General features: G+C 41.8%; 1 protein-coding gene across 1 annotated transcript in view; it reads right to left on the reverse strand.

Annotated features, from left to right (window-relative positions):
• Positions 1 to 637: 637 nt before the first annotated feature.
• The window catches only part of LOC132816210 (cilia- and flagella-associated protein 69-like), a 122,298-nt gene continuing 106,543 nt past the window's right edge, over positions 638 to 16,392 (reverse strand). Inside the window, exons 21-23 of the mRNA XM_060825704.1 lie at positions 9,915 to 10,001; positions 6,297 to 6,401; positions 638 to 811 (exon numbers count right to left, since the gene is read on the reverse strand). Coding sequence (XP_060681687.1) covers positions 638 to 811; positions 6,297 to 6,401; positions 9,915 to 10,001 — 366 coding nt within the window. The remainder of the gene's footprint in view (positions 812 to 6,296; positions 6,402 to 9,914; positions 10,002 to 16,392) is intronic.

Below are 16,392 nucleotides of genomic sequence, written 5' to 3' on the forward strand. Positions count from 1 at the left end.
TATATTCTCTTTCTAGCTACCTGAAGAAAGAGCAGGGCTCTGAAAGCTTATGGTTTCAAATAAACCTGTTTGATTATAATGCAGTGTCATGTTATTTTTGACTTTGTCTACCCCAGTCCAACACCAGTACCTCCACATTATTTCTTAGCTGTACCCATGCAGTTTCCACTAATGTCTACCATTCTTCCTGAGTATTGGGTTATTTTCCTATTTAAGCAGCAATTCCTTTTCCTTTTTTGTATGTCCTTCCTAAAAAACCTGTACACCACTGGATATTTTGCTCTCACTCCTGGTCGCCTTGCAGCCACACCTCCATATTTATTTGTGTGACTAATCATCCACTTATTGCAATTCAGGAAGTGGAATATTAACTGCTTTGTTTATGCTGGAGATATTACCTGCCTATTGAGTGCCACCAGTTTTTGTTTATGATTTTTCATAATTTTGTTCTTTGACTTTTTTTGAAGTTCACTTAAAATTTATATGGCGCCAAATCATTGAAGTCCTATAAATAACTGTAGTCATTTGAAAACCATTTGCAATGTAGAAATTTGTTCTTTATTAACTAAAAATTCAAACATGATAAAAGTCTACAAAATGTACCCTTAGATAGTTTATTTTAATCAGTGTCTAGAACTCATTTTACAGATACAGAACATGAGGTATGTTTAAGTTTGCTTCCAGAATCCCCAGTTTTCATTGTTGGACTATCTCTGCACGTTCCTGTTATCTTAAGATTTGGAGGTGAAAATGGACCTCCTAGTAACTCCTTCGATGTGCTTTCGATTGACGTGAAACGTCCCCAGAAACCCTAATGGGAAAATAGAGACACATATTCACCATTGTACTGTATGTTGATGGTACAACCTTTTTAAAACAGACTTCGTTGCTGAACGGGACAATAATGCAAATACCTCAGTTGCATATAACTTCCAAATGAAGTGAAATTGAAATGGAATCATTATTTTAACAAGCTTCTACAATTTAATTTTTCATGCAAGTGGTTCTTATAATTTTATTGATTCTTTGTTGATGATTAATTTCACTGGTTCCATATATTCTTTCTAATTGCTATGAATGACATTATGTTAAACTTTATTTATACTCACTTATCTTCTTTTATAAAAATTATTTAAAAATCTGAAAATATTCAGCAGATTGATAGTACCTATGGACTAAACAGACAAATTAGCATTTCATACATGGACCTCTTCTCAGAACTTTAACAGCCACGAATGAGTCCTTGCCCATGAATCATAAGAAGTTAGCTTACAAGGATAGCAGGTAATTGGGAAGGTAAATTGTTTGGTGGCCCTTTATTTCAAAGGCAATGGAGTGTAAAAATAGAGTGGTCTTGCGAAAACTATCCAAGTACTGATCAAACCACAACTGGAATACTGTGATGTGAACAGTTTTGGAACAGTTATCTGAGGAAAGATAGCTTTGGAGGCAGGCAAGAAAATGTTCACCAGGATGATCCCCAGGACTGTCTTATAGGAGAGGAGTAATTGAATATGTCCTCATTGAAGTTTAGAAGAATGAGAGGCACCTTATCGAAACAAAAGATCCTTAGGGTGACTTGACAGGGTAGATGTGGAAAGTCTGCTTCCCTTGTGGGAACAACTGGGACCAGAGAATAGTATCACCCATTTAAGACAGAGATGAGACATCAGAATCTACTTGGCAGCAGAAGTCCAATGAATTCCTCACACTTCATATTGAAGCTGAAGATGGAGGTGACATCTATTATAAACCGACTGACTCCCACAGCTACCTGGACTACACCTCCTCCCACCCTGCCCCCTGTAAAAACGCCATCCCATATTCCCAATTCCTTCGTCTCCGCCGCATCTGCTCCCAGGAGGACCAATTCCAACACTGCACAGCCCAGATGGCCTCCTTCTTCAAGGACCGCAGATTCCCCCCAGACGTGATCGACGATGCCCTCCACCGCATCTCCTCCACTTCCCGCTCCTCCGTCCTTGAGCCCCGCTCCTCCAACCGCCACCAAGACAGAACCCCACTGGTTCTCACCTACCACCCCACCAACCTGCGCATACAACGTATTATCCGCCGCCATTTCCGCCACCTCCAAACGGACCCCACCACCAAGGATATATTTCCCTCCCCTCCCCTATCAGCGTTCCGCAAGGACCACTCCCTTCGTGACTCCCTTGTCAGATCCACACCCCCCACCAACCCAACCTCCACCCCCGGCACCTTCCCCTGCAACCGCAGGAAATGTAAAACTTGCGCCCACACCTCCACACTCACTTCCCTCCAAGGCCCCAAGGGATCCTTCCATATCCGCCACAAGTTCACCTGTACCTCCACACACATCATCTATTGCATCCGCTGCACCCGATGTGGCCTCCTCTATATTGGTGAGACAGGCCGCTTACTTGCGGAACGCTTCAGAGAACACCTCTGGGCCGCCCGAACCAACCAACCCAATCACCCCGTGGCTCAACACTTTAACTCCCCCTCCCACTCCACCGAGGACATGCAGGTCCTTGGACTCCTCCACCGGCAGAACACAACTACACGACGGCTGGAGGAGGAGCGCCTCATCTTCCGCCTGGGAACCCTCCAACCACAAGGTATGAATTCAGATTTCTCCAGCTTCCTCATTTCCCCTCCCCCCACCTTGTCTCAGTCGGTTCCCTCAACTCAGCACCGCCCTCCTAACCTGCAATCCTCTTCCTGACCTCTCCGCCCCCACCCCACTCCGGCCTATCACCCTCACCTTGACCTCCTTCCACCTATCCCACCTCCATCGCCCCTCCCCCTAGTCCCTCCTCCCTACCTTTTATCTCAGCCTGCTTGGCTCTCTCTCTCTTATTCCTGATGAAGGGCTTATGCTCGAAACGTCGAATTCTCTATTCCTGAGATGCTGCCTAACCTGCTGTGCTTTAACCAGCAACACATTTGCAGCTGTGATCTCCAGCATCTGCAGACCTCATTTTTTACTCGAAGATGGAGGTGAGAAGAGGTTAAGATGTTTTACAGTCAAGAAATAAGCCAGGTGTTATTTGGAATAGTGGACAGTTTTAACAAATATTTACATCCCTCATATCCTTTCAAGTATGCATTATTGGACTTAAGGAAACTGAGCTTAAGTTAATACTAGAAGAATTTTCAGAGTGAGACAGAGTAATGGCTCTACTGGAGACTACGCCATCAAAGCTTGAGGTAAGGTGTGGTTTACTAAATCAGTAACTTGAGAAATGTCATGACAAATGGAGGGTTAAATGGTATACCGTTAGGAATTTAAAAGGCAATAATTTGTGAAATAGGGAACCGGTTATTTTCAAGTGACAGATACTGTAGGAGCTGGATCTGGGAAATGGAAGAGCGATATGACTGGAGAGATCTTATCTGTGATTCATATGTTGGAACTTACGACACTACATGAAATGGCAAGTTCAAGGGAAAGGCTGTGAATAAGTGCTGGGAAGTTTTAATGGAGGATGAAATTTGGGAAGAATAAGAAGGCAGTGAAATCAGAAGTGAGAGGACAGCATGATTTTAAAATGATGACAAACAGTAATGTATAATCCAACTAAAGAAACAGATTACAGGTTGTTCTGCTCTAACATGTGTTTTGTCAGCACTAAGTGACTATAATGCAATTAACGAATTGTGGATGTTGTTTGGATGATGCGAACTTTCTACTGAAAGAGTATAGCGATTTTCTGTTAGCGATCTTCTACAGCACGATTTTCTGTAGCGCAAGGTAACAGAGAAACCCAACTGTCGTGTTATAGCAGAATGACCTGTGCTACCACTTTTTGAAACTCACTGATAACTAATCGTTTGATAATACAGAACTTTAGCATTGCTGAAAAAGCCTCATTTCATTGAAGCTTTTTCTCTTACACTGACAAAGAGTCAGAACTTATTTGACCCAGAATGCCTGCACAAGCTTTTCAAATAAGCATCATTACCTACTACCAATCTCCCACTTTGTTTCCATGCCCTTGCATGTTATCATTAAATAAACAAGCATCCAGTGCCTTCAACTGAATTTGTCTCACCACACATGCAGGCAGTGCATTCCATACCCAATGCTTTTCGACATTAAGAGAAATGATTTGGAACATAGGAGGTATGGTCAGTAGGTTTGCAGATGACACTAAAATTGAAGGGGCAGTGAACAGCGAAGAAGGCTATCTTAGAGTGGGAGATATGGTCAGTAAGTTTGCAGACGACACTAAAATCGGAGGGGCAGTGGACAGCCAAGAAGGTCATCTTAGAGTACAGAGACCTTGATCAGACGGGCCAATGGGCCGAGTAGTGGCACATAGAGTTTAATTTAGACAAATGAGAGGTGGGCTGCATTTTGGAAAAGCAAATCAGGGCAGGACATTTTCACTAAAGGGGAAGTTCCTGGGGAGTGTTGCTGAACAAAGAGGTCTTGAAGTGCAGGTTCATAGTTGCTTGAAAGTAGAGTCTCTGGCAGACAGGATAGTGAAGAAGACATTTGGTTTGCATGTATTTATTGGTCAGTGCATTGAGCATAGGAGTTGGGAGGCCACTATTGGACCACGAGTGCAATTCCGGTCTCCCTGCTATAAGGAAGGATGTTGTGAAACTTGAAAGGGTTAAGAACAGATTTGCGAGGATGTTGCAAGCATTGGAGGAGTGGGGCTATAGGGAGAGGCTGAGTAGGCTGGGGCTGTTTTCCATGGAGTGTTGGAGGATGAGGGGTGACCTTATAGAGGTTTATAAAATCATGAAGGACATGTATAGGGTAAATAGGCAAGGTCTGTTCCCCAGGGTAGTGACGTCCAAAACCAGAGGGCATAGGTTTAGGGTGAGAAAGGAAAGATTTAAAAGGGACACAAGACTCAACTTTTTCATGCAAAGGCTGGTGCATGTATAGAATGAGCTGCCAGAGGAAGTATTGGAGGCTTAGTACAATTACAACATTTAAAGGCATCTGGATGGGTATATGAATCGAGGGATATGGGTCAAATGCTGGCAAGTGGGACTAGATGTATTTAGGATATTTGATCAGCGTGGACGAGTTGGACTGAAGGGTTTGTTTCCTTGTTCTCCAGTTCTATGAAAGTTATTCTCAAATCATCTTTGCTTCTTTCGCAAAAAACTGCCCTTTCCATCTGTGTTGTTACCTTCAATGATCTGTGCACATAAACACTCAGGTCCTTTTGCTCCTGCACCCCCTTTAAAATTGTACCCCTACGCTTTACTGTCTTTCTTTGTTCCTCCTACCAAAATGTATCATTCACAATTCTCTGCATTAAAACATACCCACCACCAATGTGCCTACTCCACCAAGGTGTCTACGTATTATTCGAGTTCTATGCTGTCAACCTCATAGCTTAGAATTATTCCAATTCCAATTATTTCAAAAATTCAAATTCTAGCATGTACTCACGAGGGATTTAAGCCCAGGTGCCTTGATCTTACCTGGGTCTCTGGATTACTAGCCCAATGACAATATGATTATACTGGCACCTCCCCAGACACAAAGAGCACAAATCACAAGAAATATTAAAGTAAAGTGAAAAGAACACTTATATTCCATGAGATGAGAGCCCTGGCTGGTTGGCAAGTGGAATCTGATTAGTAGGGGCATTACCATCGGGTGCTGACTGGCAATTAACTGCCAATTTCCTTTATGTTTTTCAGCAGATATATTGATTATGATTGTTCAAGTATCTAATACTGGAACAAGCAAGGTACTGACTGTACTCAACCATCTCCGTGCTTGCAAAACTCAAAACAGTGTCCAGCATTAGATGTGAATCTGCAAGTGGTTACTGTTTGTTAAATAATCCTGAATGTGCAAAGAACTGTGCTAATAACCAAATTTAAGATTGTTAGTCAGGCATGCAGTGCAGTGTACTTGCGTGTACTGGAAACTACATATGTTAGTACACACGGCCCTGCTCTTTACAAACTTAAAAGCCCGTACATCGACTGTATCTGTTTGAATGCAACAAAGTAGATGATACCCATTCTCTGGTTCCTTTTCAGGGCAACGCTTTATCCATTTAGTCAACTTCTCTGATTTAAAATTGAAATAGAACTTGTCAATTATCTGTCAGTCATCATCTAACTGGTGCATTCCCCATGCCAATGCTTTTACCAATCATTGTCGACTTCCAGCACTTTTGTCTTAGACAGTATAAATGTTGTTTTCACCTTACTCTGATGTTTCTTATAAATTGCCTTGATGAATGCAGCATAAAAACCTAAGACAAAACGTGTATTTCTTACAGAAATACTCATTAACAAGTGCCAATGTTGGAAGTGTGAGAGTTACTTACAGTTGTGTGTAAACCTGCAATTTCAGTCTTATGGATAATGCTACTCAAATTTTTATTCTTCACCTTGGACAATTCTATGCTGCGTTCTTGATCCTTTTTAGCTTTCTAAACACAGACAGAATCAATTAAAATGTTAATAATGACAGTTATAGGGAATGAATTAGTAAAATTAGTAAAAGAAATTACGTATACAAGAATATTTTGCTAACCAACTTGAATTTAAATTAAGCAAAGTAAAAGGACAAACCTCAGAATGCAGGACTTGAAAAAGTTAATTTTAAGATTGTGTTATCCCTGTGGAGACCTTCCATCACAGGAGTCTCTCAAATTGAGACCATCTGATATGCTATTTCCACCATTTCCCTCACTGCAGTTAGCCCAACAGACTAAACTTCCTTGAAAGAATCTCCTGCCCAAGCCCTGAACTCATTTTTTTTCTACTTTCACTCTTATCTTTCCTCATGCCCTCTGCAAACTTACCTTGTTCTTGCGACACACATTTTGCTTCTAATGATCACATTCTTGCGAAACTGCTAACTAGCAAACTTCCCTTCTTGATCCCCATGTTAGTTGATTTTTTTTAATGGATCTTTGATTTCAGGAGTAGAAATCTAGTCACAACGTTACTGCACTAGCATTTCAGATGCCTGAACTAATACCATAGAAATAAAGCTTCAAACTCCAATTAAGGTAGTTGCTGCAATTGAAATTCAGTTCATTAAAAATTCTGGAGTGAAAAGAAGACAGTTGCACAAATGGTATCCATGTAACGATTGGAATGTTTAAAAAATAAGGATGATGACATCTTTTCCTACTCTGTTCTGCATGCAAACTAGACACACAGTAATACTGCTGAATCAACTGCACTCTGAAATGGCCTGTTAAGCCACCCAGCTGTGTCAAACCCCTATGAAAAATATCAAAGAAGCATAGGACCGAATGGTTACCTGTAATTGCCTTAAGATTTAAATTTACTGGAAATTACAAATGTTCATTCTCGCCAGTCAGCCCTGAAATACTCTTCCTCTTGAACCTCTGTGAACTTGTGTTAAAATCTCGAGAAGTATCACTTAGAAGGTCAAAATATCTGAGACCATTAGTATTTACAAGTTCCCCTCCAAATGGGGAACTATGCTATCATTCCTTTGCTATCACTGGTCAAAATCCCAGAACTCTCTTCCTAATAAGAATATACCTTAAGCCATGTAGCACAGCAGATCAAGAAGGCATCTCATACCACATTTTCATAAAGATAATTAGGGATGGACAAGCAGTATGGTATTCCCAGGAACCTTCGCATTCCAAGAATGAATTAAAAAGTGATCTCTCTTTCTTTCCAATCTGTTATCATAACTCTAGCTTCTTTTTAAAAAGCCCTTAGCCCCACAACTTTAGCAAACTACTAACCTGTCTCTAAACTACTATCCTGAAAGTTTTATCACCTCTGAGATTCTTGCTCACCTTTCCCAGAGATCCATGCTTGAATGTCTGTAATTAGGTATATGTCCCCACCAATATAGGGAAATGATTTTTCACAAGTCACAAACAGCAACCTGCTGTTGCAATCTCTAGTAAGACTGCAAAATTCGTGTTTCAATCTGAAAAGGATGAGTTACTTTTTTTTTGTTCAGGCAAAATTTGAAATCACGGGAACTAACTAAGAGAATAAAAGTGCAAAATTCTATGATTTTCAAAAAGACTCCAACTATACAAAGTTTGTAAAGTAAAACTATCTACATCTGCACATATATTATACATCCATTGAATACTCCACAGAACATATCACACAGCAGATGCAGTCAAGATAGGTATCATGGATTTCTCAGCATCCCTCTCTAATCTTACTAATATTGTTCCATTATATTTGATTCCGAATCTTCACTTTCAAACAATTAGTTTTATAACCCTCTCAAACACTGCTCCATCATGGAACGCCTTAATGATCGTGCATGTCCTGATTGTTCAATCCCTTGTCTTTAGACTGGGTTCCACTGGATTCGTGAAGCTGCATTTCAGCATTTAGTCATGGGATCAATTTCAGTTCTTTTGCCATCATTAAACTGGTACTACCCCATAATTTCTCCCAGGTCCAATATTTCTCAACAAGATCAAGGATCTACTGATTGTGGGCTTCCTTCACCATTATTTAAGCTGCATTAAATCATCAGTGGCTCAGATCACTTCTTCTACGCCCTAACATTCAGAACATGCAGCCTTCTATTAATTTCTTAACTCCCCAGTGTTACTTCTCAGGTGCAAGTGCATGGACCAGTCAATGGATCTTCAATTTCTTCCTGAACCCCAGCTTCAGCCGCTGCCTTCTCAACAAAAGAGCTAACAAGAGCACTTTTCCATCAGGAAAGTTATTCCACTGCTTCTATCCATCTGACTCATTCATCTGCCATGTGACTCCCCTTATATGACTACCTTGCGTCGCATGGTCAGGTTTTCATACCACCACCACTACTATGCAACACTCTGAGGATGACTGTGCACTTATAACGAAATTCCGTTGCACAAGTGAATAAACAAACCCTACATTCTCATAAAAAGGCATCAACAGAGATCACAGGTAAGAAAAACTTCATATGTGCCATTCACTGCAGACTTCAGCTTTCCAAAGTTGGCTTGTTGGTCTATCAAAGGAGGGTCTGCAGTCAACAGCACTTGATCTTAAATTGAATCATTTGGCCTCATCAAAGCTCTGAGGCTGCATTCCCATTATCTTCTGCATCTGGAATATACTTTACAGTCCTTGAGGTTACTTGACTTGGACAACAGATTTTGATAATCACCAAGTTAGATACACCTCCAATCTGAAAGGGAGTCAAGAATTTGGGAGGATGAGGGGCTGGTGATGGGGCAGATAGGAAACTATAGTTAAGGATGAGATCGACTATGAACATAGAACAATACAGCACAGAACAGGCCCTTCGGCCCACGATGTTGTGCCGAACGTTTGTCCTAGTTTAAGCAGTTATCCATGTACCTACCCAATTGCCGCAAAATTGCCGCTATGATTTTATTGAAAAGTGGAGTAGGATCAAGGGCCAACTGCTGCTTCTAATTCCTGCATTTTTTATCAATTGGCCAGCCTTCTAATCTTTTCTTTTTACATGCTCAATAGATAAATTTTCAATCAACGAAGGTTGGCATATATTCAGTTTTTCACGGGTTCAACAATGTATGGATTTTAAATCAATATAAAACCAAACTCCAGCACTAAAATTACCCACTAAAATCACCAAAGTGAAAACTAGAGAATTTGAGCTACAATGTTATAGTGCTATCTCCTCCCCAAATTTGTAACAACAGTAATCTTAGTGGGAGCAGTGAATCATGACATTTCTTCATAAAAGGTGAGGTTAATCATTGAGTAAGTCATGCTAAGATGAAATGTTTGAAAGTCAGGGCTGAATGCTTAAATCGAGCAAGCTAAAAATTCCAGTTGTATGTTTCTGGGAGAGAGTGGGTTATAGTATCAAAGCACATATTGAGTTTCCAATTTCCTCACAGTTCAATACACAAGATAATGAACCATTTAAAAGGAGATGTCATTTTTTTAAAGAATAAAATGTACTATAATGATATTTGTTTCACGAAATAAACAATCCTTGCCTTCAAGATTTCATAGTTTGATGTTCTGGCCACATACTCCTGCCACGACTTCTTGAACATTTCTGTTTGTTTGTGGTTGTGTTGTATCTTTGAAAAATAGTTCGGAAAAAATGTTAAATAGCACTAAACAAAACTAATGTACTGTAAAGATTAAAAATTTGAAATAATACACATACACCTACAAAGACTCACCCTTTATTTTAGACAACCAACCTATTCAGACATGTTATACCAAACATCTGAAGCAGGTGGGACTTGAACCTAGTCCACCTGGTCCAGAAGTAAGGGCACTATCACTGCACCCCAAAAGTTTCCTCTGCAAAGTGACAATAGTTAATAGATTCATTAGAGGCTTCATGTTCAGCATGTTGTCCTTCATCAAACTTCAACATTTTCCAAAATTGCACAGCACTGAGGGAACATTGCTTTAGACTCCCCAAAGCCTTTCCACTGCCTACCTTTATTAATAAGAATGGAAAAGAAAACAAAAACTCCTTCTTCCCAAGCGCCAGTCTAGTGAATATTCTCTGAACTTTAACCTTATGCAAGTCTAAATAAGGAAACCAAAAGTCTATTCTAGTTGTGGTCTTAGTAAGTTACTGTCTAGATTAGAGTGGTGCTGGAAAAGCACAGCAGTTCAGGCAGCATCCGAGGAGCAGTAAAATCGATGTTTTGGGCAAAAGCCCTTCATGAGGAATGGTATTCCTGATGAAGGGCTTTTTGCCCGAAACGTCGATTTTACTGCTCCTCAGATGCTGCCTGAACTGCTGTGCTTTTCCAGCACCACTCTAATCTAGACTCTGGTTTCCAGCATCTGCAGTCATTGTTTTTACCTTACTAACTTACTGAACAGCTGTAGTTCCTAGAATTGTACATAGTGTACAAAATAGAAAAACCAACAGCAAAAAGGAGAAGAAATGGTAAAAAAGCAAAATTAAAATCTCTTCATTTAAATGCATGTGATATGAAGAACAAACTAAATTAAATAAAGCTCAGACAGACGGAATGATCATGAGACATGGTTATGAGGAGATCAAAGCTGGGAATTAAAGATTCAGGGTATGTGACTTTTCAAAAGGTCAAACAGGAAGGAAAGGGTGGTGGGGTAGCTTTGTTAGTACGGGATGGAATGAGTGTAATAGCAAGAAATGATTTTGGATTGAAAGATGTAGACTCCATATGGGTGAAGGGAAGATACAACAAGGGGAGGAAGTCACTGGCCAGATTAGTCTATAGGCACCCTAACAGGAGCTATGCTGTAGGACAGAGATTAGTACAGGATATAAGGAGGGTGTGTAAAATGTCGGTACATTATTCATGGGTGACATGCATATTCATGGAGGTTGGGAACATCAAATTAGCAGAGGCAGCTAAGAGCAAAAATTCATAGGAGGTATTTGCCAAGAACAATTTATTGTGGATTCAAGAGCAAATTACTGCAGATGCTGGAATCTGTACTGAAAATAATAAATGCTGGAAATCACAGCAGGTCAGACAGCATCCATGGAGAGAGAGAGAAAGAGAGAGAGAGAGAGAGAGAGAGGAGCAAGCTAATGTTTTGAGTCGATGACTCTGCATCAGAGCTGGTGAAGTGTGGAGGAGCCAGCATTTATGCTGCAGACTGGGGGGAGTGGGGGTGGAGTGGTTGTGGTGGTGGTAGGGTGAAAAGTGCTGGTGGAGAAAAGATGTTGATAGTTCAGATTAAGTGACTGAAGTGTGAGAATCGCAAACCAACGGTGTGTCTAACTGCCAGGCTTGAAAGAAGACAGGGCACAGCAGTTCAGGCAGCATCCAAGGTGCAACGAAATCGACGTTTCGAGCAAAAGGTCTTCATCAGGAAGGGCTTTTGCTCGAAACGTGGATTTTGCTGCACCTTGGATGCCACCTGAACTGCTGTGCTCTTCCAGCACCACTAATCCAGAATCTGGTTTCCAGCATCTGCAGTCATTGTTTTTACCACCTTGAAAGAAGACAGTGCCACTGGGGTGGGGGTGGGGACAGAAGATATGGTGACAGAGAATGTAACAAGCTAAAAGAAGGTGATGAAAGGGGAGTTGGTTCACAATTTGAAGGCGTTGAACTCAATATTCAGTCTATAATGCTACAAAGTGTTAGTCTGAAGATGAAATGTTGTTCCCCCAGTTTGCGCTGCAATTTGCTGGAGTACTGCAGCATGCTGAGGACAGATAACTGGGCATGCGAGTAAGACACTGTGTTAAAATGATCAACAACGGGAAGGTTAGGGTCATGCTTGCACATAGACTGGAGGTATTCTGCAAAGCAGTCACCCAGTCTGCGTTTGGTTTCACCAATGTACAGTAGGCCAAATTGGGTGCAGCAAATCCAATACACAAGATTGGAGGGCTTACAGGAGAAATATTGCTTCACCTGGAAAGACTGTTTAGGCCCTTGGTTGGTGAGCAGGTGAAGGGGCAAGTGTTGCACTTTCTGCGGTTACATGGGAAGTTACATAATGAAGGAAGGTTAATGTTGGTGATCATGGAATGGACTAGGGTGTCCCAGAGAGAATGATAGCTGTAAAATGCAGACAGGGAGAGTGAGGGGAAGATGCTTTTATTCGCGCCATTTTGCTGCAATCATCTGAAGTGGCAGAGAATGATCCTTTGAATGCGGAGGCTGGTGGAATGAAAAGGGAGGATGAGGGGAACTTGTTCACACTGCTATGAATGATAGCAAGTAGCAAGGGGAAAAGCACAGGTGATAGGTCGGATGCAGTAGAGGACCGACAATTGTGGAAGAACCAAGCCATGTCAGCAGCGCTGTTTTGGGAGGTGACATCATCTGAACAGATGTGACAGAGGCTAAAAAACTGGGGAAATCGATCAAGTCCTTGCAAAACATGGGGTGTGACAAGCTAAGGTGAAGGTAATTATAGGAGTCAGTGGCTTTGTAATGGATAGCAGTGGACAGTTTATTCCCTGAAACGGAGACAGAGAGGTCAAGGAAAGGAAGGGAAGTGTCGGAAATGAACAATGTGAAAGTTATTGATGGATGAAAATTGGAAGCAAAATAAACAAATTTTTCAAGGTTCTGGCGGGAGCATGAAGCCACACTGAAACAGTCGTCGATGTACCAAGAAAAAGAATCATGGGAGGGGGGCCAGTGTAGGTCTGGAACAAGGATTATTCCATGTACCCTTAGAAGATGCAGACTTGGACTCCTCTGGTGCCCTCCACCATACTGACACTTTCCAGTTCCCTTGTCTTAATGCCTTCTGCTCATCATGGATGTCCAATGCCACTATACCTCCATTCCCCAGGATGGTCTGCGAGCATTCGGCTTCTGCCTCAACCAGAGGCCTGAACAATCACCAGCCACCACCACTCTCCTCGCTTGGCTGAACATGTTCTCTATTTGAACAATTTCTCCTTTAATTCATCTCAATTCTGCAAAATCAAATGAGTGGCTATGTGCATAGTTCCAGTTATGCCTGCTTCTTTCTGGGGTATGTGGAACAATCCTTGTTTCAGTCCTACACTGGTCCTCTCACACAACTCATTCTTCGGTATATCAATGACTACTTTGGTGCTGCTTCATGTTCCCACCAGAATCTTGAAAATTTCATTCATTTTGCCTCCAATTTTCATTGTCCTATAACTTTCACATTGTTTATTTCCAACAATTCCCTTTCTTTCTTTGACCTCTCTGTCTTCATCCACTACAAAGTCACTGACTCCTATAGCTATCTCCACTACAGCTCATCACACCCTACATCTGACAAGGACTTCATCCTACTCTCCCAAGTCCTTCACCTATGTTGCATACATCTGGATGATGCCACCTTCCAAAACAGCGCTGCTGACACGGCTTGCTTCTTCCATAACTGTGGTTTCCCACCCACTGTAGTTGATAAAGTCCTCAGCCATATCTGACTTATCACCCATGCTTCCACCCTCATCCTTTTCCATCACTCACAACAGTATGATCAGGGTTTCCTGGTTCTCACTTTTCATCCCACCTGCTTCTGCATTCAAATGATCGTTCTCTGCCATTTCAGACAACTCCAGCAGAACAGCACCATCAAACACATCTTCTCCTCTCCCAATGTCTGCATTTTGCAGGGATCGTTGCTTCCAGGACATCTTAGTCCATTACTCAAACACCAATACCACCCTCCTCTTCACAGCACCTTCCCATGTAACTGCAGAAAGTGCAACATCTGCCCCTTCACCTCTTCCCTGCTCATCATCCAAGGGCCTAAATAGGCTTTTCAAGGTGAAGCAACATTTCATCTGTACCTCCTCCAATCTTCTGTATGGTATTTGCTGCACCCAATCTGACCATTGGGGAAACCAAATGCAGATTGGTTGACCGCTTTGTAGCCGGTCATTTTAAAAGAGTGCCCTGTTCGCATGCCCACTTATCTGTCCTCAGCATGCTGCAATGTTCCAGTGAATTGCAGTGCAAACTGGGGGAACAACATTTCATCTTCAGACTTTACAGGATTACGGATTTAATGTTGAGTTCAACACCTTCAAGTTGTGAACCAACTCCCATTTCTTCCCTCTCTTTTAGCTATATTTGTTACATTCTCTGTCACCACGTCCTCTCTCCCCATCTCCCTCCAGTGACACTGTCTTCTCTTTCCAGTCTGGCAATTGTTTTGCCATTCTCACATTCCAATCACTTAATCTGAACTATCAATATCTTTTCTCCACCAGCACTCTACACCCCATCACCGCCACAACTACTCCACCTCCACTTTCCCTAGACTACAGGATAAATGCTGCCCCCTCCACACTTCACTAGCTCTGATGAAGAGTCATTGAGACTCGAAACATTAGCTTGCTCTCTCTCTCTGTCTCTCTCTGTGGATGCTGTCTGACCTGCTGTTGTGGATTCAACCAGGGATCAGGCTATTCTGTATCTGGTAATCTACAATGCCGCAATTATCTCCATGTAAAATATTCCCTCGGAATATACTTTACCCTCGGGTGGAATAGGCTGTAGTGGATTGGGAAAGGAATTTAGGATAAAAGATTGCTGAGGAACAATGGCAGACATTTAAGAAAATAACTTACAACAAAGATAGTCAAGGATAGTATAAGGGCGGCTGAAAGAACATTTGACGAGGACTCGTCTACTGAGGTAGTGCGGGCTGAGGTTAGAAACAGGAGAGGAGAGGTCACACTGCTTGGAGTATTTTATAGCCTCCGCAGAGTTCCAGAGAGGTGGAAGAGAGGATTGGCAAAATTATTCTGGGTAGGAGTGAAAGGAACAAGGTTGTCATTCTGGGGGACTTTAACTTCCCCTAAGCTGGAAACGCTATAACACTAGTATGTTGGATGGATCAGTTTTTGTCCAATGTGTACAGGAGGGTTTCCTCACACAGTATGTCAAAGGGCCGACAAGAAACTGGATCTGGTACTTGGTAATGAGCCAGGCCAGGTGTTTTATTTAGTGGTAGATGAGCACTTTGGAGAGAGAGATCATAATTCAATTACGTTTAGTTTAGTGATGGAAAAGGATAGGTACATGCCACAGGTCAAGAGTTATTGATGGGGCAAGGGCAATTATAATGTGATTAGACAAGAATTAGGATGCATAGAATGGGATAGCAATATGCAGGGGATGCAAGCAATGGAAATGTGGAGCTGATTTAAGGAACAGATATTGCGTGTCCTTGATAGGGTATGCCCCTGTCAGGCAGGGAGGAAGTGATAAGGTAAGGGAACCCTGGTTTACTACAGAAATTGCATCTCATGTTAAGCAGAAGAAGGAGGCTTATGTGTTGATGAGGCAAGATGGTTCAGATGAGGCGATGGAGAGTTACAGATCAGCTAGGAAGGTTTTAAAGAGAGAGTTAAGTAGAGCAAAGAGAGGACGCGAGCAGTCTTTAGCAAATAGAATAAAGGAGAACCCTAAAGTTTCCTATAGATGTGTGAGAAATAAAAGGATGACTATGGTAGGAATAAGGCCAGTCAAAGACAGAAGTGAGAAGTTGAGTGTGGCCCCTATGGAGATCGGAGAGCTGCTAAACGAACATTTCTCATCAGTTTTCACTCAAGAAAAGGGGAGTATTGTAGAGGATAAGAATGAGGTTCGAGATATTAGACTAGAAAGGATCGCAGTTAGTTACGAACAGGTATTACTAATTCTAGAAGGAGTGAAAGTAGACAAGTCCCCAGGGCCGGATGGGATTTATCTGAGGATTCTCTGGGAAGCTAGGGAGGAGATAGCAGAGGCTTTGGCTTTGATGTTTGAGTCGTCATTGTCTACATTAGTACCAGAGGGCTGGAGGATTGCAAATGTTGTGCCCTTGTTAAAGAAGGACAGTAGAGATGACCCAGGTAATTATAGACCAGTGAGCCTTACTTCTGTTGTAGGAAAGATTTTGGAAAGTATTATAAGAGATAAGATTTATAATCATCTAGCAAGCGACAAGTTGATTTCAGATAGTCTACATGGTTTCGTCAAGGGCAGGTCGAGTCTCACAAACCTCATTGAGTTTTTTTGA

The sequence above is a fragment of the Hemiscyllium ocellatum genome, chromosome 5 (genome assembly GCF_020745735.1).
Source record: "Hemiscyllium ocellatum isolate sHemOce1 chromosome 5, sHemOce1.pat.X.cur, whole genome shotgun sequence".
NCBI lineage: Eukaryota > Metazoa > Chordata > Chondrichthyes > Orectolobiformes > Hemiscylliidae > Hemiscyllium > Hemiscyllium ocellatum.